The 27565-nt window shown below is 46.4% G+C and overlaps 1 protein-coding gene across 11 annotated transcripts in view; it reads left to right on the top strand.

The window, feature by feature from the left end:
- ARSG (arylsulfatase G) overlaps positions 1-27565 on the top strand; it is a 176380-nt gene that overhangs the window by 72312 nt on the left and 76503 nt on the right. For 10 of the 11 annotated variants that reach the window (XM_063617509.1, XM_063617505.1, XM_055243904.2 and 7 more), the window contains 4 exons: positions 12077-12264; positions 15612-15659; positions 20097-20208; positions 25044-25181. In XM_063617509.1, coding sequence (XP_063473579.1) covers positions 12077-12264; positions 15612-15659; positions 20097-20208; positions 25044-25181 — 486 coding nt within the window. The remainder of the gene's footprint in view (positions 1-12076; positions 12265-15611; positions 15660-20096; positions 20209-25043; positions 25182-27565) is intronic. The other variant, XM_055243908.2, reaches the window with a different exon arrangement.

Genomic DNA, 27565 nt, shown 5'->3' with positions numbered 1-27565 from the left:
TCTCTATCGGGGGAAATTCAGCCCCCGATATTTCACGTGGGTCCTTTTCTATTTTCCGTAAGTGTCAGCCAGTCTGAGAAATAAAGGGAAAGAGTACAAAACAGAGAAAGTTTAAAGCTGGGTGTCCGGGGGAGACATCACATGTTGGCAGGTTCCGTGATGCCCCCAAGCCACAAAACCAGCAAGCTTGGGGAGGGAGTGTATGAATAGGGTGTGGGTCACAGAGATCACATGCTTCACAAGGTAATAAAATATTACAAGGCAAATGGAGGCAGGGCGAGATCACAGGACCGGGGTGAAATTAAAATTGCTAATGAAGTTTCCGGCATGCATTGTCATTGATAACATCTTATTAGGAGACAGGGTTTGAGAGCAAACAACCGGTCTGACCAAAGTTTATTAGGTGGGAATTTCCTCGTCCTAATAAGCCTGGGAGTGCTACGGGTGACCGGGGATTATTTCATCCTTTATCTACAACCATAAAAAGACAGATGTTCCCAAAGTGGCCATTTTAGAGACCTCCCCTTGGGAACGCGTTCTCCTTTTCAGGGATGTTCCTTGCTGAGAAAAAGAATTCAGCGATATTTCTCCTATTTGCTTTTGAAAGAAGAGAAATATGGCTCTGTTCCGCCTGGCCCACAGGCAGCCAGACTTTAAGTTTATCTCCTTTGTTCCCTGAACATCGCTGTTACCCTGTTTTTTTCAAGGTGCCCAGATTTCATATTGTTTAAACAATTCGTGCAGTTAATGCAATCATCACAGGGTCCTGAGGTGACGTTCATCCTCAGCTTATGAAGATGACGGGATTAAGAGATTAACGTAAAGACAGGCATAGGAAATCACAAGAGTATTGACTGGGGAAGTGATAAGTGTCCATGAAATCTTCACAATTTATGTTTAGAGATTGCAGTAAAGACAGGCGTAAGAAATTATAAAAGTATTAATTTTGGGGAACTAATAAATGTCCACGAAATCGTCATAATTTATGTCAGAGATTGCAGTAAAGACAGGCATAAGAAATTATAAAAGTATTAATTTGGGGAACTTAATAAATGTCCATGAAATCTTCACAATTTATGTTCTTCTGCCATGGCTTCAGCCGGTCCCTCCATTAGGGGTCCCTGACTTCCTGCAACACCTGACCCTGCATTTTCATATTTTACTGGGTTCCATGAATTATGAAGCTGGTTCTGCTGTGGTGGATAAAGAGACAACACCAGTAAGCTTGGCCCAGCTCGTACAGAGCTACAAATTCTGACAAAATTGAAGCCAGGGGCAACAAGCTTATGACTTAATGTATGCAAAGTGCTTGGAAAAGTGCCTGGATTATAGTAAGTGTTTCATAAATGTCTATAAGAGTAATAAGAGAGCTGGGCCCAGTGGCTGACGCCTGTAATCCCAGCATTTTGGGAGGCTGAGGCGGGTGGATCATGAGGTCAGGAGATCGAGATCATCCTGGCTAACATGGTGAAACCCTGTCTCTACTAAAAATACAACAAAAAAATTAGCCGGGCATGGTGGCAGACACCTGTAGTCCCAGCTACTTGAGAGGCTGAGGCAGGAGAATGGTGTGAACCCAGGAGGCAGAGCTTGCAGCGAGAGGAGATCTCGCCACTGCACTCCAGGCTGGGTGACAGAGTGAGACTCTGTCTCAAAAAAAAAAAAAAAAAAAAAGGAGTAATAAGAGGCCAGGCATGGTGGCTCATGCCTGTAATCTCAGCACTTTGGGAGGCCAAGGTGGGCAGATCACCTGAGGTCAGGAGTTCGAGACCAGCCTGGCCAACATGGCAAAACCCCATCTCTACTAAAAATATAAAATTAGCTGAGCATGGTGGTGTACGCCTGTAATCCCAGCTACTTGGGAGGCTGAGGCAGGAGAATCACTTGAACTGGGAGGTGGAGGTTGCAATGAGCCGAGATCGTGCCATTGCACTCCAGCCTGGGCAACAAGAGCAAAACTTTGTCTCATTAATAATAATAATAATAATAATAATAACAAAAAAAGAGTAATAAGAGTTGTTATATGGAAGGTTTAGGAGTGTGAGCCTGGAGGATCCTTGTGCTTCAGTCTCAGGAGGAAGGGAACAGAAAAAGCTGGGTAGAGATGAGCATTTGGGGAGCAAAGTTGTGAGCAATAGCTAGAACTCGATTTGGACATCAAAGGGTAGCAGTTACTAGCTACCAGCCACATCCACATCCTGGGCTCAGAAGTTGGGTCCCTGTGGTCCCAATACGTGTGGCTGCCAGGGACGCTTTGAAAGAAACCTGTGCCTGGGAAATTTTACCCAAGGCCCCCAGTGATGGAGGGAAGAAAGCCTGCAGTGTTTCTTCTAGCCCCTAGGAGACCGATGGTCAGGAAGGAAGAGCTGGCCGGGGTGGCACCAGGAGCTCCTTGAGGTTCTGGAGGGAGGACCTCACCCAACTCGTGTAAACCCGTTGTGCATATGTTGGCGCACACAACTTCCCTGCCCTCATTCTGTCAGACAGAGGGATCAATGGCCTGCTTCCAAGACTATGGTTTTAAGGCCAGGCCAGGCTTCTAGATGGACAGGGCTGGGATCTCACAGTGCGATTTCACTGCTCTCTGATGATGTCCATTGCTGTTTGTCACCTTGAGAAATAGCGTCAGAGAATGAACCCATCTTCTGGGACTGAGGCCCAGGTCTCTTTAGCAAGCCTTGTTATGTGGTATGAAAGCAAAGAGGATAGTGGCATCATCCAATCAGCACACATTTGGTAGCACCCCGTTTATTCTTTGCTGTGCTGGTGACTTCATAGTGAACCAAACCTTATGAGAGACACATTCTTCTGGCTGTGTACTGCTGATTAACAAGCCAGCCCTAACCTTAGATTCAAGCAACAACCATTTTCTTAGAGCCCATGATCTTTGCAGTGAGGAATTCAGGCACTCCTTGGTTGGGCAATTCTTTAGTACTGGGTGTTGACTAAGGTCGCCTCGTGGAGTGTAGCAAGCAGATGGTCAGGCTGGGAGGTCTGAGAAGGCCTTGCTCCCATGGTGGACATCTCCACAGGGAAGGTCTGAGCTGGGGTCACCAGCCAGAGGACCTACAGACGGCCTCTGCAACGTGATGGTCTCTGGGTGGTTCAGCTTCTTATATGGCGGCTCACAGAGTGTTTCCAGACAGGAGGTAGAAGCTGCCAGTCTTGTAAGGCCTGAGCCCAGAAACTGGCATAGGGTCACTCACTGCCATATTATTCTATTGGTCAGTGCAGTCACAGAACCCACTCAGATTCAAGCGGAGGGGACATAGACCCCACCTCTCAATGGGAGGCATGTCAAAGCATCAGTGGCCTTTATTTATTATTTATTTATTTATTGAGACAGGGTCTCACTCTGTCACCCAGGTTGGAGTGCAGTGGCACGATCATGGTTCACTGCATCCTCTAACTCCTGGGCTTAAGCCATCCTCCCACCTCAGCCCCCCAAGTAGCTGGGACTACAGGCATGTATTACCACACCTGGCTAATTTTTAAATATTTTGTAGAGATGGGAGTCTCCCTATATTGCCCAGGCTGGGTCTCGAACTCCTGGACTCAAGCAATTATCACTGTTGTAGTTGAGTGTTATAAGAGATATGTTGGCCGGGTGGCTCATGCCTGTAATCCCAGCACTTTGGGAGGCCGAGACGGGTGGATTGCAAGGTCAGGAGATTGAGACCATCCTGGCTACCACAGAGAAACCCCACCTCTACTAAAAATACAAAAAAATTAGCTGGGCGTAGTGGCGGGTGCCTGTAGTCCCAGCTACTTGAGAGGCTGAGGCAGGAGAATGGCGTGAACCCAGGAGGCAGAGCTTGCAGTGAGCCGAGATCATGCCACTGCCCTCCAGCCTGGGCGACAGAGCGAGACTCCATCTCAAAAAAAAAAAAAAGATATATGTCAAGTGATATATAATTACATGGAGAAGGGAGACCTCGCTTCTGTGTGGGTATTGGGGCGTGGCAGATAGGTTGCAGGAGGAGAGATCAGGGAGGATGTCATCGAGGTGCTAACATTTGAACATTTGATCTAGGCCTTGAAGACAGCTGGGATTTGCCAATGAATGGAAGGTAGGATAGTGGGGAGAGACATTCCCAGTGGGGAGAACAGCATGTGCAAAGGCACAGATGCATGGGAGTAACGTGGTGTGTTGGAAGCAAAGGAGGTGCAGGCATCAGGGGCAGCAGATAAGCCCAGAGAAACAGGAAGAGCAATATCGTGTTTTTCTTTTCTTTTTTTGAGATGGAGTCTCACTCTGTCGCCCAGGCTGGAGTGCAGTGGTGCTATCTGAGCTCACTGCAACCTCTGTCCCCCAGTTTCAAGCAATTCTTCTGCCTCAGCCTCCCAAGTAGCTGGGACTACAGACACCCACCACCACACCTAGCTAATTTTTGTGTTTTTAGTAGAGACGGGGTTTCACTACATTGGCCAGGATGGTCTCGATCTCCTGACCTCAGGTGATCTGCCTGCCTCGGCCTCCCAAAGTGCTGGGATTACAGGTGTCAGCCACCATGCCTGGTCTTCTCTTTTTTCTTTTCTTTTTTTTTTTTAGACAGAGTCTCACTCTGTCACCCAGGCTGCAGTGCAGTGGCACGATCTCGGCTCACTACAACCTCTGCCTCCCGGATTCAAGCGATTCTCCTGCCTCAGTCTCCTGAGTAGCTGGGACTACAGACACCCGCCACCACACCTGGCTCATTTTTGTATTTTTAGTAGGGACGGGGTTTCACTATGTTGGCCAGGCTGGTCTTGAACTCCTGACCTAAAGTGATCCACCCACCTTGGCCTCCCAAAGTGCTGGGATTACAGGCATGAACCACCACCCCTGGCCAAGATCATGTTTTTCAATAAGGGATTGGTGTGATCAAATTTGCATTATGGAAAAACATTTGGGTTGGGCGCAGTGGCTCATGCCTGTAATCCCAGCACTTTGGGAGGCCAAGGTGGGAGGATCACTTGAGGCCAGGAATTTGAGACCAGCCCGGCCAACATGGTGAAACCCGGTTTCTATTAAAAATATAAAAATTAGCTGGGCATGGTGGCACACATCTGTAATCTTAGGTACACAGGAGGCTGAGGTAGGAGAATCACTTGAACCCAGGAGGCGGAGGTTGCAGTGTGCTGAGATTGCAGCATCACTGCACTCTAGCCTGGGCAACAGAATGAGAATCTGTCTCAAATAAATAAATAAATAAATAAGAAAAGAAAAAGAAAAACATTTGTACTAATGTGGAGAGTGATGTGAGGTGACAAGAAGGTCAGTCTCCTGTAATAACCTTGACTCTAGCTCCTAAGGACCTCTATGGAGGCCGTGATAGTGGGTGGCAGACAGGAAGGACACGATCTGGGAGAACTGATAGAACTTGGTGACCACCTGACATGGAGAATGAGCAGGAGTGAAGCGTCTAGGCAGCCCTGATGGGTTCTCTGCTGGGATGTGGGGTGGATGGTGGTGGGAGCAATTTTTGGAGGGGAAGACACTGAGGGCAGCCCTGGATTATTGCGTTTAAGGTGCCAAGAAGAGATGTCCGGGAGGGGAGGGGAGTGAAGGTGGTCTCCACATGAAGTCTGAACTGGAAATACGGATTTGGAGATCATCAGCTTTTAGGCATTAGTTTAGAGAGTGGGGCTGTCTGAGACTTCCCAGAGCGTGTGAGTGGACTAGAAGTAAAAAGAGAGCTGGGGAGGGAGCCTGGGCACATCCAACATCTTAGAGATGGACAAAGGAAGACAGGCCCACAATGGAGGGAGAACAGCAGCCATCAGGGAGGCCAAAGGAGGATGAAGACAGGTCTCCTGGAAGGCAAAGGAGGAAGGTTTCCAGAAACAAGGTGCTGTCTGGATGATCTTGACCCCAAATAAGCACCTGGAGATTAGGAAGCTAAGCAGAAACTCTTCTATTTTATTTATTTATTTATTTATTTATTTATTTATTTATTTATTTATTTATTGTTTTGAGATGGAGTTTCGCTCTTGTTACCCAGGCTGGAGGGCAATGGCACGATCTCAGCTCACCGCAACCTCCGCCCCCTGGATTCCAGTGATTCTCCTGCCTCAGCCTCCCGAGTAGCTGGGACTACAGGCATGTGCCACCACGCCTGGCTAATTTTGTATTTTTAGTAGAGACGGGGGTTTCTCCATGTTGGGCAGGCTGGTCTCGAACTCCCGACCTCAGGTGATCCACTCGCCTTGGCCTCCCAAAGTGCTGGGATTACAGGTGTGAGCCACTGCGCCCGGCCAGCAGAAACTCTTCTTTCCAAAAGCATACATTACTAGAATCCCAGCAAGGCTCGCTCCAGGAAACTTCTGTCTTCAGGCAGGTCTCCGAGGTAAACCCCCAGGCATTCAGGTGCCTGGTTTTTCTCTAGATGGTTTTTAGGGTACAAAAACCTTGAAAAACTGAATAGATCATTCCAGTGTTGTGTCATCTGATTTCAAGAGGCCTTCCCCAGGCCCAGTTAGTACTTTCCTCCGTTCACATTGAGCTGTATTTGAAGATATGTGTGTGTGTGTGTGTGTGTGTTTGTGCATGCATGTGTGTTGTATACATGTGTGTTTTTAGTATGTATGTGTGCGTGTGTGTGTCCCACATCTGGCTTCGGATGGTTAAGCCTCAAGGTCTCTTCTCATGCCCAGGCCAAGTTCATTTTTCTCTCCTCCCTTACATTAGGCCAGGGGGACTGGGCACATTTTCCTCTCCGCTTTAAAACTTCACTTTATCTCTTGGGGGTTTCCTCCTTCCAAGACTGGCTGTGGAGTGGGCGAGTCTCCCCGCCCCTTCCCTTCAACTTTCAAGACAAGCTTCTGGAGTTCTTAATAGAGGCAGCATGGTTTAATGGCACCTGCATAGGATTTGGAATCAGACAGGCCTGAGTCCCAGGGTGTGCCCTTGGATACCTGACTGCATAGTGCCACGGCCAGGAGCATGGACTGGATTTGCCTGGGTACAAACTGTGGCTCTACCCCTTCCAGCAGTGTGAGGCAAGGTCTTTAACCTCCCCCTGCCTCAGTTTCTTCATCTATATATGGGAATCCTTATATAAGCCCATCCTAGGGCTCTCCCAGGAGGGGCATTTAATGCCATTAAATGACTTAGCACATGTAAAGCGCCCTTTTCATAGTTCAAGCTAAAAAAATGGTTATAACTATTCGTTGTGAAATGGAAATGACCTCCTTGGACTTTCGTTTGAAAACGAAACCGGAAGGTCATTGAGTATAGGGACCGTTTCTTTGCTTCCTTAACATGGATTACAGGGTCTGCCCCTAGTAACTGTTGCTGCTCAGTAAATATTTTTGGAATGAGTGAAATGATAAATGAATCCCTTTGTTATAAATCAGCAGCTTTCTCTCCTGAAGACCTCCTGACAGCCGGCTTAATGGGCCAAGGCCCCTGCCTAAGAGATTCTCTTTGATCATTCTCCTCTCAGTCTGTAGGATTTTTTTTTTTAAATGAAGTGATATATACGTAACATAAAATTAGCCACTTTGTAGCCGGGCGTGGTGGCGCGTGCCTGTAGTCCCAGCTACAGCTCTCAGTCGGGAGGCTGAGGCAGAAGAATCGCTTAAACCTGGGAGGTGGAGGTTGCAGTGAGCCGAGATCGCACCACTGCACTCTAGCCTGGGCGACAGAGCGAGACTGTGTCTCAACAAGAGAAAAATAAATAAAAATTAAAATAAAAAAATAAAAAAGAGGAATAATATTCTTCCATATGCCTATAATACTGTTATGATACTCAGAAAATGAAAAAAAAAATTCCCTGATATCTTACATTGGGTCTGTATTAAAATGCCCTTAATTATCCCAAAACGTGTTGTTAGTTTATTTGAACTGCAGGCCAATCAAGGATCACATATTACATTTGGTTTTGTCTCTTTAATGTCCTTTAATGTAGGTTACTACCCACCCCAATCCCATTTTATCCCATGATACCGACTTTTTGAAGAGACTAGACCAGTTTTCTTGTAGAATATCAAGATACTGGTTTGTTAAATTACTTCCTTGTGGTGTCATTTAATTTGTTTTTTAATTTGAGCTGTATTTCCTGTAACCTGGAAATTAGATCTAGAGGTTTGATTAGATTCAGGGTAAATGCTTTTGGCAAGAATCCTTGATTTTATGAACTTCATCTTGCATCCCATCAGGAGATGTATGAGGTCAGGGTACCCGTTGTGCGTGACACTAAACTAATCATTTTATAAGGTAGGGATCTCCAGCTCTGTCCAATTTATGATGCTCCGCGGTTGACACTCTGAACAACCACTCCCAACACATCCACTGATCATCAGTTATTAGCTGGGGGATGGGTTGATTTGGCTGCCCTAAAAGAAAAAAAAAAATAGATGAGGGTTGGGTGAGGTGGAGGTGGGGTTGCAAAAATGGCGATTTCCTGAGCCTGCCATCCCTTCCCTGCGTCCGACTGCCTGGCATGCTTCTGAAAAGGAGTGCTTTCCCTCATCACCTAGTGATGACTATGGTCCTTCTAAAGTGTCAAGATGAATGTTTAATTATGAATTTTTAGGGTGTGGAGTTGGCATAGCATTCTTTCCTAATGGTGGTAAATGAATTTTTCTGAGTGTCAGTATGGACTAATGGATTTTTATTTATTCATGGCTTACAATCAAATACACTAACTGTTCTTTTTGTGTGTGCGTGTGTGACTGAGTCTTGCTCTGTCTCCCAAGCTGGAGTACAGTGGTGCAATCTCGGCTCACTGCAACCTCTGCCTCCCAGGTTCAAGCGGTTCTCATGCTTCAGCCTCCTGAGTAGCTGGAATCACAGGCATGTTCCACCATGTCCGGCTATTTTTTTGTATTTTTAGTAGAGACGGAGTTTCGCCATGTTGGCCAGGCTGGTCTCAAACTCCTGGCCTCAAGTGATCCACCTGCCTCAGCCTCCCAAAGTGCTGGGATTACAGGTGTGAACCACCATGCCAGGCCTAATTGTTTTTTGATGCCCACATTGTCCCAAGTTTGGCCAGGAGGAGACCCTCGAAGTTGGCTGTTGGGTCTTTGCTTCCTGGCACAAGCAGATGTCCCAGACTCCCCTGGTACTTCTCCTCCCTCAAATCTGGAATTAACTATTTCTCCAAGGAGAGCCGATTCCTTTTATTGCAGGGTGGTGTTTAAAACAAAGATAGAGGTGTAGCGTCCTCATTGCTACAGGCGTGTCAATGATTCTAGGCCCTTTCAGCAGATAGCAGCTAGGAGATCTATATTTTTAAAAAGCATGAGTTCATAATGACTTCTATATTAATTTTAACATTATAGGTTTTTTATTATCTTCTTTTATTTTATATCTTTACCTTTTACCCTGGAAATCTCAGTTCCTGATTAGGAACATTAATATAATTACTTGTTTGCTTTACTCTACCATATCACATAAAATAGTTTCAAAATCCTGAACCCAGTATTGTCACCAATGGAACAGCTACTGGGTGAAGTTTAAGCTTTTTTTTTGTGGTTCTCTTTGTCCTTAGATTATATCCCATTAATGTCGTACAGCCAGAACACTGGGTGCTAATATTACTTGAAATGATTCTTTCCTCTGTGTGGTCATATTACTGTTTATTATATGATTGGATTTATTTGTTTCAGCGTTTTTTGTTTTTTTTTTTTAATCATAGGGTCTGCTTGTTTTTTCCCTTGTGGTTTAATTCTACTTTTTGGCCATGTCAAACGTTTACAAGGTGCAAAAGTCAAACCGTATAACAACATAGTCCAGAGAATCTTGCTTTCCCCCTCCACATACTGTTTCTCCCTCCCCTTGTGGGAAACCATTCTTTTATTAGCTTCTGGTGTATCCTTTCAGTGTTTCTTTTTGCAAAAATAAGAATATCGTGCTATTCCTCCACCAGGAGTGCCTGTCCTTGTGCATTTTGAAGTGTTCATAACAGTCCCATCTTTAAGATTGATTCCAACCTCTGTGCCACTTTCTCTATGGAGATTTCTCTAAACCTTGGACCATCATCCAGTTCTTTCTCCGGATCTCAATCCTAGAGGGTTCCTTATCTCCATTTTCTGTGGCTCTATCCATCTATTTGGGGTCTTAGTTACATACCATTGTGCATTGTTGTGACTTAAATTTGCTCACGTCTTGTCACTCAATGTCTTGTTTCTGCATGTTCCTTGAGGGTAGGATAACGGCTAGAATTCTTTTGTATTTCTCAACAATGTCTAAAAAAGGACTGGGCGTACAGTAATAGGTAATAGATTCAGTCAATTCTTTTTTTAAATTTTTTGATACAGAGTCTTGCTCTGTTGTCCATACTGGAGTGCAGTGACGTGATCTTGGCTCACTGTAACCTCCAACCCCTGGGTTCAAGCAATTCTCCTACCTCAGCCTCCCAAGTAGCTGGGGTTACAGGCATGCACCACCATGCCTGGCTGATTTTTTGTATTTTTAGTAGAGACGGGGTTTCGCCATGTTGGCCAGGCTGGCCTCCAACTCCTGACCTCAGGTGATCGACCTGCCTCAGCCTCCCAAAGTGCTGGGATTAAAGGAGTGAACCACTGCGCCCGACCTCAGTCAATTCTTGTTATTGATAATAGTTATGTTCTATCAAGCCACCATGAGTACTGAATTGGGGAATACTGACTCTTTTGTTCCTAGGGAAAATATGGAGTTAGCTTCCTGTGGGCATCTGGTCACAACATTTTCATTCACTAATCAAATTAATACATAACTGTATTTTATGAATGCTGCTGTGTAAAGATACCTTATTTTATATACATATATATACATATATATACACATATACATACATATATATATATACACATATACATACATATATATATATACATATACATACATATATATATATATATATTTTTTTTTTTTTTTTTTTTTGAGATGGAGTCTTGCTCTGTCACCCAGGCTGGAGTGCAGTGGTGCGATCTCGGCTCACTGCAACGTCCACCTCCTGGGTTGAAGCGATTCTCTTGCCTTGGCCTCCCAAGTAGCTGGGGTTACAGGCACCTGCCACCACACCCGGCTAATTTTTTAAAAAATATTATTGGTAGAGCCAGGGTTTCACCATGTTGACCAGGCTGATCTTGAACTCCTGACCTCAAGTGATCCACCCGCCTCGGCCTCCCAAAGTGTTGGGATTACAGGCGTGAGCCACCGCACCCGGTCCTAACACATACATTTTCTCTATAAGGCACATCAAAGCCTTTGAGTGCTTAGGAACACTACACAGCACTTAGGCACTACATCTGGGGGCCATTTTCCACAGTGAAACCACCGACACAAAACACAAAAATGCAAAAGCCGTGGCTCTAAATAGACTGTGAGGACATTTGTTTACAGTGTGATATGAGAGCTGAAACCAGAAGGGAGAGGGTCACCTTGTTCAGCCTCCACTGAGAATGCGTGCGCCAAAGCTACTCAGACTTTTTGCAGGTCTGCCTATATCTGCAAATGACCCTAAATCACCTCAAGTATTGATTTTGGGATTAAACAAATACAATGTTAGTAAGTAGGCACATTTGAAATGTGGAATCTTTGAATAAATAAGATTGAATTTGTTGGATTAAATCTATTTGAATGAGTTGTGGAAACTTGGACTATTTGTGTTACCTCTCTGGGTTTCATTTTCCTGAAACCCAGAAATCCTGTTTCCTTTTTTTGTTTTGTTTTGTTTTCTTTTTTGAGATGGAGTCTCGCTCCTGTCACCCAGGCTGGAGTGCAGTGGCGTGATCTTGGCTCACCACAACCTCCACCTCCCAGGTTCAAGCGATTCTCCTGTCTCAGCCTCCTGAGTAGCTGGGACTACAGGCGCACGTGACTGCGCCCAGCTAATTTTTATATTTTTAGTAGAGACGGGGTTTCACCATGTTGGCCAGGCTGGTCTTGAACTCCTGACCTCAGGTGATCCTCCCACCTCGGCCTCTCAAAGTGTTGGGATTACAGGGGTGAGCCACCGCGCCCGGCCAGAAATCCCGTTTCCTGACTTGTTCCATGACTGGGTGATCTTTGAGCACTGAAATCACAGGAACTGAGTGGGCACTGCCTTTTCTTTTACTCTGGCTTCCTGTGGTTGGTGCAGTCCTGACCACTGTCCTTTCCCTGCAGGTTTGTGGATTTCCATGCAGCTGCCTCCACCTGCTCACCCTCCCGGGCTTCCCTGCTCACTGGACGACTTGGCCTTCGCAATGGAGTCACGCGCAACTTTGCAGTCACCTCTGTGGGAGGCCTTCCGCTCAACGAGACCACCTTGGCAGAGGTGCTGCAGCAGGCGGGTTACGTCACTGGGATGATAGGTAACTCTGGGCCCCGTCTGCCTGTTGCATTTACTGCAGTGGCAGCTGCCTTGTGTTTGCAAATTCCCAACATACTGCCTGTCTGCTTTCCTGTTCATGTCTTGCTGTGTGAGTTGGGGATGCTGTCAGCTATAAGGAACTGAAAAGACCTAACAGTGAATTAAAACATACATGGAGCTGTTTTCCTCCCATTATAGCAAGTTTCGTGGTAAGTGGTTGCTTTCATTAATTCAGCTTTTCAAAGATGCTGCCGGGAGCCAGGTGCTCTCACTCGATCTTTCTGCTCTGCCATCCTTAGCATGTTGGTGTTTGGTGTTTGTCCTCATGCTCACTGCCTCGTGACTGCCATCCAGCGACTTTAGGCCCCTGAACCATGATTTGGCTCAAGGAAGGAAGAAGAGAAGGGAGGTGGCTCAGCTCCACCTGCACCCCAAGAATTGCACTTATATCTTATTGGCCAGAGCTGGGTCTTTTGGCCACGCCTCACTGCTGCACTCCCAGACTGAGAAACTGGGGACAGCATTGCAGTGACTGACTTGAACTTGGGCATGGTAATCTCTCTCCCTTTGAACAAAACCACAGTTCTATTAGCAGGATACACGGGGACATGGGCATCGCTGGGAGACCAGCAATGTCTGCCACATTGTCCAATGACTTCCTCTCCTTTAGAAACATTTTTTTAGGCATCTCTTACTCAGCATTTATTATGTGCTAGGCACTGGGCTGTTTATTGGCATGAAGATGATTATTGTATTGGCAAGAGAACTGAGTTTCAGACCGGTGAAGAGAAGCTGCCTAACCTGGAGGGGTGGAGGCCAGGTCTAGGCCGGTGTATCTGTTCCCAGTCTTGCCCTGAGGCTCTGCCTCACTGCCCTTCTCCCCTCCAGGAGCCAAGACAACCCAGTATTCCCAGAAGTATCCTCAGCTGCCTGCATTTGTTAGTCTAACTCTCAAAGAGCTGGACCTCTTGGGATCCCTGACTCCTCCACCATACAGGAAATTGCAAGGGAGGGAGGGTGCGACCACAAGCGGGTGGCCCTGTGGGCATGCCTTGGGTGTCTGAACCGTGTGAACCTGTGGGAGGTTGTTCTACCCAGACCCAGGGCTGGTGCCTCTGCTATTGGCCCTTTTATCCCACTCTGGGTTAAAGAGCCTGATATCCCTTTATGGAAGCTCAACCTGGAGTGCGGCATTCTTTGTCCCAGAAGGGGTAAGTCCCAGGCTGTAGGAGAGACCAATTAAGGTCCCCCACTTCTCTTTTTCCAATCCCTTTCTTCCCACACCCCAAGGAGTCATTATGTTAACAACATCAACACCAAGACACCATTTGTGAAACTGCCACTGTGGGCTGACTCTCCTTACTAGGCCAGTTACATGCGTCCATGTAAACCTCACAGCCAGCTGAACGAAGTGGCTCACGCCTGTAATCCCAGCACTATGGAAGGCTGAGGTGGGAGGATCCCTTGAGCCCAGGAGATCGAGACCAGCCTGAGCACCATACTGAGACTCTGTATCTACAGATAAGCAAATAAATAATAAACCTCATAGCCAGGAAGGGTTTGGTCCCAGGGCTGTCCCAGACTCAGCCCCTGTGCTGCAGAAGTGGGGCTGGCTTCTTCTGGAGCTGGATTTGACCTCACCGGCCCCTCCGTCTTCATGCCTTTAAACTCCTAGTAAGCAACTGTTTGCAGCTTGACTGTTTAGCTGCCATTCCTCACCCCCTCACCACTCATGACACCTTTTGCACGTCCTGGACAGGATATTTAAGCATATCCAGCTGTTGAAATTATGAACTAAAGTACACTTTTAGGAAAAATTAAAGACCTGCCAAAGGAATATCAGATCCATTTACAACACTCACAGTTTGCTTCTAATCTTGGTCCATGTTTATGTGTTGCCTAGCTGTGCGAATACCACTGGGCTCCACTTTTCCCCCTTTCACATTATTCTATGTTTCCATGTAATATAATTTTATATATTATAATTTTTATGATTAAATAATACTTTTCGTAAGTTTAATATAATATGTTCCCATGTAATGTTTAATCCAAATGTTTCACATAATGCTTAATACATTTCTCTCAATTTTTTTTGTTTATTTGAGACAAAGTCTTACTCTGTCGCCCAGGCTGGAGTACAGTGGCTCAATCTCTGCTCACTACAACCCCCGCCTCCCAGGTTCAAGTGATTCTCCTGCCTCAGCCTCCCGAGTAGTTGGGATTACAGGCGTGCACCACCACACCTGGCTAATTATTGTATTTTTAGTAGAGATAAGGTTTTGCCACGTTGCCCAGGCTAGTCTCAAACTCCTGGCCTCATGTGATCTACCTGCCTCAGCCTCCCAAAGTGCTGGGATTACAGACATGAGCCACTCAATTAAGAGAAATTGAGAGCCCATTTCTCTCAATTTTTTATTAATCTTTTTTTTTCAATCCCATAGAGCAGTTGCAGGGAGGGAATAATGGACTCCCAAAGGCCCTTCATCCAGCTTCACCGATTCTTAATTTTTGCTACATGCATTTGTCTTGAAAAAATAGTTTGATAGTGTCTTATTGAGGCCACATCAAATAATGTACTTAGACATTCTCCTGTGGTTGCCCATTAATCTCTCTCGTTTGAGCGGTTTAATGCTGCCAGCGTCTCGATCTTTGTACCACATTCTTTTTTTTGCCCCCTCACCATGGGGGTGACGTCCCTGGGGTCTACTCCTCAGAGCGGAAGAGCAGATCAGAGAGTTCTGACACTGTCAGAGCTCTTGCCACACATTGCCCAATTATTCCCCCAGATTGAACGCATTTGCAGACCAAGGAGCAGCAGGGCGTCTGAGTTTCCTCATTTGCTGCCCCGTAGGTGTCTCGTTGCTTGAACTGCAGGCTGCTGATGTTGGCCAGAGAGGAAGATGATGAAACCAGGCAGGAAGCGGACATTTCTGAGACGACGTGGGGCGGTGCACCTGCACCCTGGGCTGCCTGGGGCCTTTGCAGGGCCCCAGCGCGGGAGGGCAAAGTGAAAGGGGTGATGGCCCATGTGGAGTTGCTGTGTCTGCAGAGCCCTCTTTGAGGGGCAGAGGCTCAGGCTTCTCTGGGCTCCTGGTGATGGGCTGTCTTCCCCTTTCAATGTGGTTTCCCGTGTGAGTCTGGAGTCATCCTTTATGTGTCCCTGTGGACACCATCTTGGCCCCAGAGAGCAAAGCCTGGCTTGTACACCGCATTGCAGCTTCTTTTTGCTCGTCCGCAGTGCAAGGCGAAGCCAAGTCAATGGAGAGCTGAGTGTGTGATCAGCTCCTCAGGGGGCTGTGGTACCTCTACGGGGATTCCTCTGAAAATCTCTCTTATGTTTTTCTACAGGCAAATGGCATCTTGGACACCACGGCTCTTATCACCCCAACTTCCGTGGTAAGAATTCCTTTGGGGATTTGTTACCTGGGAAACAGAAAATAAAGGTCTCTGTGTAAGACTCCATGAACAGCTAAGCCATCCTGTCTCTGGGGGCAAAGCTAAGTTAGGACATCTTTGTTCAAAAGGTCATTTGGGTGCATTTGGGGTGCCAGGGCTCTCCGGGACCTTACATCCCACTTGCTGGCATCTTCCTTGGCTGTCCTTCCTTGGTGCCTGTTTGCCCTTCCAGCTGCCCCATCACAGGCCCATCAGCTTTTTTGCCATTTCTCAGTTCTTTACACCTCAGGGAACATTCTGCCCCATGAGGTCCAGACATGGCTAATCTGGGAAGAAGTAAAAATTGACTGATGGGTTCACCGAAGCAGGAAACCTGGCCATAGACCCAAACAGGAGATGCTGCCTCTTGGCCTCTTCCTGCAGCCTTTGCTTCCTCACCCTCTGGCCTTGGGGAAGTAAGGCCAAGATCAAGCTGCCAAAGCTGGTTCTCTGAAAATCACTTTGCTGAAGGGCGGATTCTCCAAACGTCCAATTCACTGAATTATTGATGGTTTTTCAAAGTTGCAATTCATGCCACTGACCTTTTCCATTTCCTATAGGAAGCCATGGACTTTCTCTTAAAGGCAGTTTACCATGATCTCAGCTTTGGTGGCTTCTCCTGTCCCTGGCCTCTTCCTCTTCTGCCGTTTTATAAGCAAATGTGATTCTCTGACTATTTTGCAGACTTCTCCCCTCCCCTGCCCCAGTATCTCTCCCTATCTCTGTGGAAAATGGCTGAATTGTTCTGTGCTAGACCTGGCGGAAGGTTTGCATTGGAAGTTTTTTGCATTTGGAGAATGACTTTCAGAGGGTTGGCCTGGAGCCAGCCTTCAGCAGGGACCCACTGGTCAGTAACCCCATTGGCTGACATCTTCTTCAACTCTTACCTCCCCTTTGATGCTCATTCCTCTCCCTCTCCTCCCTTGACCCCCTTTTTCTGGGTGGGCATTCATGGCATCATCCATATGTGCTTTAAAAAAATGGCAGATGGGAGAAGTGAAGACCTGGCTTTTGCACTCACTAAAAATTACTCCAGAACTTATTTCTTCCTTGGTCTTCAGTTTTCTCACTTGACAATTGAGAACTTGACAACACCAGATCAGGTGTTGGCACCTTCAGGGCATATTCCTGTGGTGAGGTGATACTGAGACCAGCTCCTATGCAGCAGGAAGTGGTACCATGATGGATCTGGTGTCTGCTGTGGGTGTGGGAAGTGGGAAGAAAGAGTACCTCCTACCTATTTGCTCTTTAAACCAGACAATTCCAAAAAGCCTTCTGGAATGGACACTCTGAGGTTTCTTCATGCTTATTTCCAAGTTCACTCCTTTTCTCTCCTGCCTCTTACGTCCTCTCTGTGGTGCACTGTCCTGATTCCCCATCTCACTCTGTCTCCCAGGCTGGAGTGCAGTGGCATGATCTCGGCTCACTGCAACCTCCGCCTCCCAGGTTCAAGTGATTCTCATGCCTCAGCCTCCCAAGTAGCTGGGACTACAGGTGCCCGACACCACGCCCAGTTAATCTTTTGATTAAAAGCTTGGGTTGGAGAAGAGATAGAATGAAGGAGGAAGTCAGAAAAAAACTTCACATGCCCTGGGTTATGCCAAGCACACTTACACATTCCTTCTAAGCACCCGGGCTCCTCTTGCTGCCCTGGGCTGTTCCTCAGGTCAGGGCTCCTGCAAACACAATGAAGTCTTTCTAACACTGGGGTATGAGGATGCCTGTGATTTAGATCAGTGGTTGGCATAGACCTGTGGTCCAAATCCAGTATGCTAGCTGTTTTTGTAAATAAAATTCTATTAGAAAACAGCAAGGCCAAGCATGGTGGCTCACGCCTGTAATCCCAGCACTTTCGGAGGCCGAGGTGGGTGGATCACCTGAGGCCAGGAGTTTGAGATCAGCCAACATGGTGAACCCCTGTCTCTACTAAAAAAAATAAAAAATTAGCTCGGCACGGTCGTGCATGCCTGTAATCCCAGCTATTTGGGAGGCTGAGGCAGGGGAACCGCTTGAACCCAGGAGGTGGAGGTTGCAGTGAGTCGAGATTGTGCCACTCCAGCCTAGGCAACAAAACTGAAACTCTATCTCAAAAAAAAAAAAAAAAAGAAAGAAAACAGCCAATATGTAAAGTCATTTGTGTGCATATTGTCTATAGGTGTGTTTGCGCTACAATGGCAGAGTTGAGTGGCCTTAACAGAGATCATCTGACCCACAAAACCTAAAATGTTTACTATTTGGCCCTTTCCGGCAAAAGTTTGCTCTCCTTGGTGGAGAGTCATCCTGATACCGGATGCAGTAGCATTTCAGGGCTATGTTGTGTACCTAGGGGGTAGCTAAATCCATTTGTGCAAACCAAGTTAGCATGAAGGTATTAATTTTTTAAAGATACAACAAACAAGCTGGGCGTGGTGGCTCATGCCTATAATCCCAGCACTTTGGGAGGCTGAGGCAGGTGGATTACTTGAGGTCAGCAGTTTGCAACCAGCCTGGCCAACATGCTGAAATCCCATCTCTACAAAAATACAAAAATTAGCTGGGCGTGGTGGCAGGTGCCTGTAGTCCCAGCTACTCGGGAGGCTGAAGCACGAGAATCGCTTGAACCCAGGAGGTGGAGGTTGCAGTGAGCTGAGATCATGCCACTGCACTACAGCCTGGGAGACAGAGTGAAACTCCATCTCAAAAAGAAAAAAAAATATGACAAACATCTACCAGTTATTCTACATACATTCTACATATTCTACATATATTCTACATCTTTGGGTTGGCAAAGATCTAATGTCTAACTTGAGGAGTGCATCACTAATGGGAAAGACGGTATTACCCAGATGATAAAAGTCTGTAGGATAAACTAGGAGAATGGGTTGAGTGCAGGGCTGTGGCAGGCGGGATGCAGTGAAGAGCAGGGAAATTCTGTAGGAAACTTCACACTCCAACTGGGCTGGGAAGTGCTAATGCAGTTTCACCTGTGAGAGACACAGAGCATAGAATTCCAGGCAAAGCCACCGAGGCCCCAAGGCATGAGGCTCACAGGGAACTGAAGGGAGCTTGCTTCTTTTAGGAAGTGTGCTTATAGAGAGGGCCAAAAAGCATTTGGAGGGGCAGGAGTTGAAGCTGAAAACACAGCTCTCCCTGTTCCTGGGCCTGGAATTTGAGGCTAATGAGAAACAGCAATTCTTTGTGAGATTTGAGTTCTGTCTACCTCTAGGAAATAAAGAGAGCTGAAGCAGTTACCTGGGTAATTGGAGAAGGTTTCCTTTTTCTGGAGAATTTTTGCATTCTAGCTGCATATACAGCTATAGCTTTTGATTAAAAGCTTGGGCTGGGCTGGGCGCGGTGGCTCACACCTGTAATCCCAGCACTTTGGGAGGCTGAGGTGGGTGTATCACGAGGTCAGGAGATCGAGACCATCCTGGCTAACACGGTGAAAACCCATCTCTACTAAAAATACAAAAAATTAGCCGGGCGTGGTGGCGGGCGCCTGTAGTCCCAGCTACTCAGGAGGCTGAGGCAGGAGAATGGCGTGAACCTGGGAGGCGGAGCTTGCACTGAGCCGAGATTTCCTCACTGCACTCCAGCCTGGGCGACAGAGCGAGACTCCGTCTCAAAAAAAATAAATAAATAAATAAAAAATAAAAAATAAAAATAAAAAAATAAAAAAATAAAGCTTGGGCTGGAGAAGAGAGAATGAAGGAGGAACTCAGAAGAAAACTTCACACAAAGGCTTTGGGTTTTAGTGCCCACACCCATCCCTCACCTTCACTCCAGCACTCCAAGCCCAAATTCTGCCAGCCTTTTGAGTCCCAGCTGAAAGGCAGTATCTTTCAAGGAGCATTTTGAGATTCCTGCCCCATCCCCATCCCACCACCTCTATCGGGGGTAACTTCCTCTGATCACTCTTGTTGGCTCACCTATTCATCTCTTGTTGCTTAATATTTATATCTTATTTTCTCCTCACATGAAAAGTCTCTTGAAGGCAGAATTTATTCTTTCTAAAAATTTTTTGATAATTTTTTTTTCTCTGTGGTTGTGGCAGCTAAGAACAACTGTTTTTGTTTTTCCCTTAAAGTGTCATGTGTATAGTAGGTTTTCACCAAATACTGAGTATGTCCATAATTTCATTGAAGATGTTAGGCATTCAATAATTCTCTCCACTTCCTCCCAAACTGGGTTAATTCTAATCACAAGATGTTTTGCAAATCTAATCTAACAGCCAGAACCCAGCAAACTGATTTTCTATGCATACTACAAAGGGATATTAATCAAATCCTCTTATAATTACACACTCTATAGCACTGCAGTATTAAATCATAGGAAATTACATTTTTGTCATGGGTGTATGAAGGCAAGCGTATGGAGTCGCAGCCACGTGGGGGTGCTAACCAGTTGCTTCTATTCCAGGTTTTGATTACTACTTTGGAATCCCATATAGCCATGATATGGGCTGTACTGATACTCCAGGCTACAACCACCCTCCTTGTCCAGCATGTCCACAGGGCGATGGACCATCAAGGTAATGCTGTCTGACACATTTGCCATAGGCTCCAGGACAAGGCAAAGTTCCAAGACTGTGGTCCATCAGCAATAAATGAAAGATGCAGACAGGAAACAGTTAAGATGGCAAATAAGATACACTGTACATTCTGTGCAAATTTAAATGCGTTATTTGCAGGGAGTGCAAGAAGTCTTTCAACGATGAGGTCCACAAAATTCTTCTATTGAAATTTTCCAGGTTCCTCGGACTATTGAGCTGAGCTAGGGAGAGTCTTGTGCTGCCAGGGTCTCACACATGTGGGGCCTCCCTCCTCCTCTGCCTGCTGGCTTTGCTTCTAGCCCAGACACTGGACATAAGGAGGGAGGGAGGGAGGGAGAGAGAGAGAGAGAGGGAGAGAGAGAGAGAGAAAGTGCACAGGACTCCTTTGAGCTTCTCCCCGCGTGGACAACTAAGCCAGCATTCTGATGTTGGAATGCCAAACAGGCACCGAACAGGATGTTTTGAAAAACATTTAATGAAATGGGAAAATGCTTATGATATAATAGTAAGTGAAAAAAAAAAGCGGGAAGCAAGTCATCAACAGTAAGATCTTAATGTAGCCCTATCTTTGTAGTCCTATCAACAGAGACTCAAAGGAGATATGCCAAAATGTGATCAAGGACTCTCTCTGGTCGTGGGACTCAGGGTTTTCATTTTCATTTTTTTTTTTGAGATGGAGTGTTGCTCTGTCACCCAGGCTAGAGTGCAGTGGCGCGATCTTGTCTCACTGCAACCTCTGCCTCCCTGGTTCAAGAGATTCTCCTGCCTCAGCCTCCCAAGTAGCTGGGATTACAGGCATCCATTACCACACCAGGCTAATTCTTGTATTTTTAGAAGAGATGGGGTTTCGCCGTGTTGGCGAGGCTGGTCTCGAACTCCTGACCTCAGGTGATCTGCCCACGTTGGCCTCCCAAAGTGCTGGGATTTCAGGCATGAGTCACCGCACCCAGTGGTGACTCTCCGCTTTCTCTTTATTTTCCTCTTTGTCATTGTATTTCCTAAATACGCTGAGATGCATTTATGATCACAAAAAAAAGATGATAAGCCTTACTCAGGTAATAAAGCAGCACAAAACACGTGTTCCCTTGTTCAGACAGTGCACTGTGGTTATTTCTAAGGCTACAGGTGTCTGAGCCACTTGGGAAAGGTGAGTCTCAGCTCGTCTATCTGTAAAACAATAGTTAATATAATAATGTGTATTTATTGAGAAATTGTTACATTCTAAGCACTGTCTATATTTATCTGTAATCCACATGACCACTGTGTGAGGTAGGTAGTTCTTAGGTTGGCGCAGAAGTAATTGCGGTTTTTGCCATTGAAGGTAAAACTGCAATTACTTTTGCACCAACCTGATACCTGATCTTACAGAGAAGGAAGCTTATGTTTCCCAGGTTACACTGGAGCTGGAAAGAGGTAGGAATGGAGATTCCACTCTTGGTTTCTCTGAGTCCAGAGCCCATATGCCCTTCCTATCTTTGCTACTCATAGTGTAGTCATTGAACCAGCATGGTGGATATCACCTACATGCTTGTTAGAAGTGCACAAATTCACACCCTACCCCCAGGTCTGCTTTTTAACAAGACTTATGTGTGCAGTGAGCTATGATTGCATCACTGCACTTCACCCTGGGCGACAGAGTAAGATCCAGTCTCAAAACAAACAAACAAACAAATAAACAAACAAAAAAACCCCCCAAAAAACCAGCCCAGGGATTCTGCACATTATGGCATGAGAAGCGAGGCTATAGAGCATCCTGCTGCCCTCCTCACCCACCGTGGCCTGCTGGGCATACCTGTAGTCACACCTGGCCATATGAAGCTATGACATATGTCAGCCAGTCTCTTTTTAAAATTTAAAAATTTTAATTTATTTATTTTTTGGGGAGTTGGAGTCTCACTCTGTTGCCCAGGCTGGAGTGCAGTAGCACAATCTCTGATCATTACAACTTCCGCCTCCCGGGTTCAAGTGATTTTCCTGCCTCAGTCACCTGAGTAGCTGGGATTACAGGCTTGTGTTACTACGCCTGGCTAAGTTTTGTATTTTTAGTAGAGATGGGATTTCACCATGTTGGCCAAGCTGGTCTTGAACTCCTGACCCCAAGTGATCTGCCTACCTTGGCTTCCTGAAATGCTGGGATTACAGGCGTGAGCCACTGCGCCTGGCCTTCTTTTTCTTCTTCTTCTTCTTTTTTTAAATTTCAATCTTGCTCCTTCTGTATTTTTTTATTTTTTTTTTAAATTTTCAATCTATGTTAAAAATCTCTTTTTAATCTATGTTAAAAATCCAGTAGAAAGCCAGGTGCAGTGGGTCACTCCTGTAATCCCAGCACTTTGGGAGGCTGAGGTGGGTGGACCTTGTGAGCCCAGGAGTTTGAGATCAGCTTGGTCAACACAACAAAACCCCATCTCTACAGAAAATACAAAAATTAGCCGGGTGTGGTGGCCCGTGCCTGTAGTCCCAGCTACACAGGAGGCTGAGGTGGGAGGATGGCTTGAGGAGGAGGCTGCAGTGAGCTGAGATTACGCCACTGCACTCCAGCCTGGGTGACAGAGCCAGATCCTGTCTCAAAAAAAAAAAAAAAAAAAATCAAACAGAAAAAAAATGGGTGGCTTAGGAGAGAGAGAAAAACAGGAAAGAATGCAAATGACTCATGGAGTTGCAATGATATAATAAAAAGCTGAAAAATTCAACATAAATATGCGATTAGTGTTATAATGCCCAGCATGGTGATAATTCTTTTTCTTTTTTAAAAAATTTGGGATGCCTGTAATCCCAGCACTTTGGGAGGCCGAGGCAGGTGGATTGCTTGAGCTCAGGAGTTCGAGACCAGCCTGGGCAACATGGTGAAACCCCTTCTTTACAAAAAATACAAAAATTAGCCGGGTGTGGTGGCACACACCTATAGTCTCAGCTACTCAGGAGGCTAAGATGGGAGTTTGAGGCTGCAGTGAGCTGAGATTGTGCCACTGCACTTCAGCCTGGGTGACAGAGTGAGACCCCGTGTCAAAAAAACAAAACAAAACAAAAATTGTGGTTTTTGACAATTATCTACACAGTCTGACCGTATGTCCTATATTTCTATAATAGGGTGTGTGTGCATGTAGGTGTGATGGGAAGTTTTGATTTCTTCACAAATCCGTCCCAGCACTATTAGGACAATGTATTTGCCTGAGAGAACTCCATTCATTACCACCTCTGTCGGCATTGCTCTCAGCTTCTCTCTTGGTTCTCTTTGGTGACCAGGACTGACAGCTTGAGTTTTTTTGGAATTCCTAATACACTGAAGCTGTGTGCAATGCACTAACCATTTGTTATCTCCTTTAGACCACCAGCACCCCTGTAAGGATGGCACAGGCCCTCCTATGCTACAGATAAGGAGATAACTCTGGGAGCTTAAGCAACTTGCCAGAGATCGTGACCAGTCAGACCATGACTCAGCCACATTGATGGGCAGCTGTGGGTCAGATTCATTTCAATCTGTAAGACCAAAACTTGAGCTTGTGTTGTTTTGTTTTGAGACAGAGTTTTGCTCTTGTTGCCCAGGCTGGAGTAAATGGCGCAATCTCAGCTCGCTGCAACCTCCACCTCCTGGGTTCAAGCAATTCTCCTGCCTTAGCCTCCTGAGTAGCATGGACTACAGGCTTACACCAGCATGGCTAATTTGTTTTGTATTTTTAGTAGAGATGGGGTTTCACCATGTTGGCCAGGCTGGTCTTGAACTCCTGACCTTAGGTGATCCACCCGCCTTGGCCTCCCAAAGTGCTGGGATTACGAGCATGAGCCACCGTGCCTGGCCTGGTCTTGAACTTCTGACCTCAGGTGATCTGCCTGCCTCAGCCTCCCAAAGTACTGGGATTACAGGCCTGAGCCACCGCGTCTGGCCATGAGCTTGTTTTGTTTGTTTGTTTTTTTCCAGGAGATGTTATTAGTTTGACTCTTATTTTTTTTCCAACTGCTGAAGTTTCTCCAAATTCTGCAAACGTGGCTTAAAATTAAAATTGTCCCAACCTATCTTATGTATTCCTTTTTATTTTATTTTATTTTTTTTGAGACGGAGTCTCACTCTGTCACCCAGGGTAGAGTGCAGTGGGATGATCTCAGCTCACTGCAACCTCCGCCTCCCGGGTTCAAATGATTCTCCTGCCTCAGCCTCCGGAGTAGCTGGGATTACAGATGTGCACTGCCATGCCAGCTAATTTTTGTATTTTTAGTAGAGACAGCGTTTCACCCTGTTGGCCAGGCTGGTCTCGAACTCCTGACCTCAAGTGATCTGCTGGCCTCGGTCTCCCAAAGTGCTGGGATCACAGGCATGAGCCACTGCACCTGGCCCATCTTGTATATTCTGTCCTGTTGACAGACCTGGTATTACATGAAGTCCCGATTGTTGACTTCAGAAAACGCCGAGTTGCACACCATACACAGAGGCTGGGATTGAAGTGAGACAGCAGAGAAAGCCAGCAATGGGGCTACTGATTGGCGGTGGGACTCTGCTTGACATCATTTAGGGTCTTTAGACCTCAATTTCTCTCCCTGCAAAATGCAAGTAATAAAAAATAATGTCCCTAGCTCACGAGAGTCTTTGTAAGCTTTACAGAGTGGTCAGCTTGTCCAAGGAGCATAAATACCTATTCCAAGGGAATGGAAGAAAGCATTATGCATAGACTTTTACACTTGGAGGAAATGGCCAACCAGAAAAATCATTTGGGGCCAGAGTGTTGTATTTATGCGCATATGCATTGTTGCATTAAAGCATTTAGTTCTGCTCTGTGAGTACGTAGGAAATGAATACTCTATGGTCTGTGGTTTCCACACAGGAACCTTCAAAGAGACTGTTACACTGACATGGCCCTCCCTCTCTATGAAAACCTCAACATTGTGGAGCAGCCGGTGAACTTGAGCAGCCTTGCCCAGAAGTATGCTGAGAAAGCAACCCAGTTCATCCAGCACACAAGGTGAGTAGTCTCCCTCCCTCCACAGGGTCTCCCCCTGCCTCCACCTACCCGTGCACACACACCATGTCCCTTGGCCTCGGCATGCTTGAGGCCATGGCAGAGTTTTGCTGCTCAGCAGAGATGGGTGCATGCTTGTCTCCTATAAATAAAGCTGGAAAACAGCCCCTTCTGGAAATCTGCAGTCCTGGATTAGAGATTCCTCAGGTCTGTTCCTAGAGTCCCTGGGGCTTATCCCTCTGTTGCTTTGATCATGTTCCACTGCCATGATCATTTTGTCCTCTCCTTCTAGGGTATAAGCTCCTCAAGGGTAGGGCCTGCCCACTGCACTCTGGGCACTCAAGGCATTTGTTGAACTCACTAGCTGGCAGGATGTATTACTTTTCCATTGCTGCTGTAACAACCAACCAGTAATTTAGTAGCTAAAACAACAGTAACTTACCCTGCTGCAGATCTGGAGGCCAGATGTCTGAAATGAGTCTTAGGGGGCTAAAATCAAGGCATCAGCAGGACTGTTTTCTCGGGGAGTCTCTAGGGGAGAATTCCTTCCTTGCCTTTTCCAGCTTCTGGCATTTCTAAGCTATGGCCATATCATTCTCAGCTCTAATTCTGTTGTTCACTTGCATCTTCAGTCAAATCTCCCCTCTGGCTCCCACTTACGATAGCACTTGTGATGGCGTTTAGGGTCCACCAGGAGAATCCAAGCTGATCCCCCTACCTCAAGACCCTTACCATAATTCCACCTGAAAAGTCTCTTTTGCCATATACTGTAACATTCACAGATTCCAGGAATTAGACCCTGCTTATCTTTGGGAGCTATCCTTCATTCTACCAGACAGAAGTTACAAATTCCCGCATCTAGAAGGCACAGATAGGTAACCTTAAAGAGGGAAGCAGGATGAACGCAAGGCCTTAGGGAGTGGTGGGGTCTACAGTGAACCCATAAGCACATGCCCCATCTGCAGGGAGCAGCTACTACCTAGCTCCAGCTGCTTGCTGCTTCTTTGTGAAAATGTAAACCTGGAATATCAGATCTTTTCATTTTACAAGAGAGATAGGATACCTGGCTTTTATGTGAAACCTCCTGATCTTGAAATATTAGAAACTACTATAAAAGACTGGGTGTGGTAGCTCATGCCTATAATCCCAGCACTTTGGGAGGCCGAGGTGGGCAGATTGTTTGAATCTGGGAGTTCAAGACTAGCTGGGCAACATGGTGAAACCCTGTCACTACAAGCAATACAAAAATTAGCCGGGCGTGGTGATGTGTACATGTTGTTCCAGCTACTTGGTAGGCTGAGGACGGAGGATCACTTGAGCCTGGGAGGCATAGGTTGCAGTGAGCCAAGATTGTGTCACTGCATTCCAGCCTGGGTGACAGAGCGAGACCCTGTCTCAAAAAAAAAAAAAAATGAAAAGTAAAATAAAATAAAAGTAAATAAGAATAACAAAGAAGTGGGCTGTATACTGTGGCTCGTACCTGTAATCCCAGTGCTTGGGATTACACTGAGTAATCCTTCCAGGTGGGAGGATCGCTCGAGGCCAGGAATTGCAGACTAGCCTGGACAACCTGGTGAGACCTCGTCTTTACAAAAAATTGTAAAAAGTGGCTGGGTGCAGTGGCTCACGTCTGTAATCCCAGCACTTTGGGAGGCCAAGGCAGGCAGATCACCTGAGTTCAGGAGTTCGAGACCAGCCTGACCAACATGGTGAAACCCTATGTCTACTAAAAATACAAAAATTAGCTGGGAGTGGTGGCACCCATCTGTAGTCCCAACTATTCTGGAGGCTGAGGTAGGAGAATCACTTGAGCCCAGGAGGTGGAGGTTGCAGTGAGCCCAGATTGTGCCACTGTACTCCAGCCTGGGCGACAGAGCAAGACTCTGTCTCAAAAAAAAAAAATTAATAAAATTATTAAAGAGCTGAGCATAGTGGTGTGAATCTGTAGTGCCAGCTAACTTGGGAGGCTGAACTGGGAGAATCACTTGAGTCCAGGAGTTCAAGGCTGCATTGAGCCATAATTGCGCCGCTGCACTCCAGCCTGACACATTGAGATCCTGTCTCTTAAAAAACCCCCAAAACCAGCCGGGCGCGGTGGCTCACGCCTGTAATCCCAGCACTTTGGGAGGCTGAGGCGGGCAGATCACGAGGTCAGGAGATCGAGACCATCCTGGCTAACATGGTGAAACCCTGTCTCTACTAAAAATACAAAAAATTAGCCAGGCATGGTGGCGGGCGCCTGTAGTGCCAGCTACTCGGGAGGCTGAGGCAGGAGAATGGCGTGAACCCGGGAGGCGGAGCCTGCAGTGAGCCAAGATCAGGCTACTGCACTCCAGCCTGGGCGACAGTGCGAGACTCTGTCTTAAAAAAAAAAAAACACACACACA

The sequence above is a fragment of the Symphalangus syndactylus genome, chromosome 14, assembly GCF_028878055.3.
Source record: "Symphalangus syndactylus isolate Jambi chromosome 14, NHGRI_mSymSyn1-v2.1_pri, whole genome shotgun sequence".
Lineage (NCBI taxonomy): Eukaryota > Metazoa > Chordata > Mammalia > Primates > Hylobatidae > Symphalangus > Symphalangus syndactylus.
The sequence above is the reverse complement of the archived record's forward strand: the minus strand, read 5'-3'. Positions and strand labels throughout refer to the sequence as shown.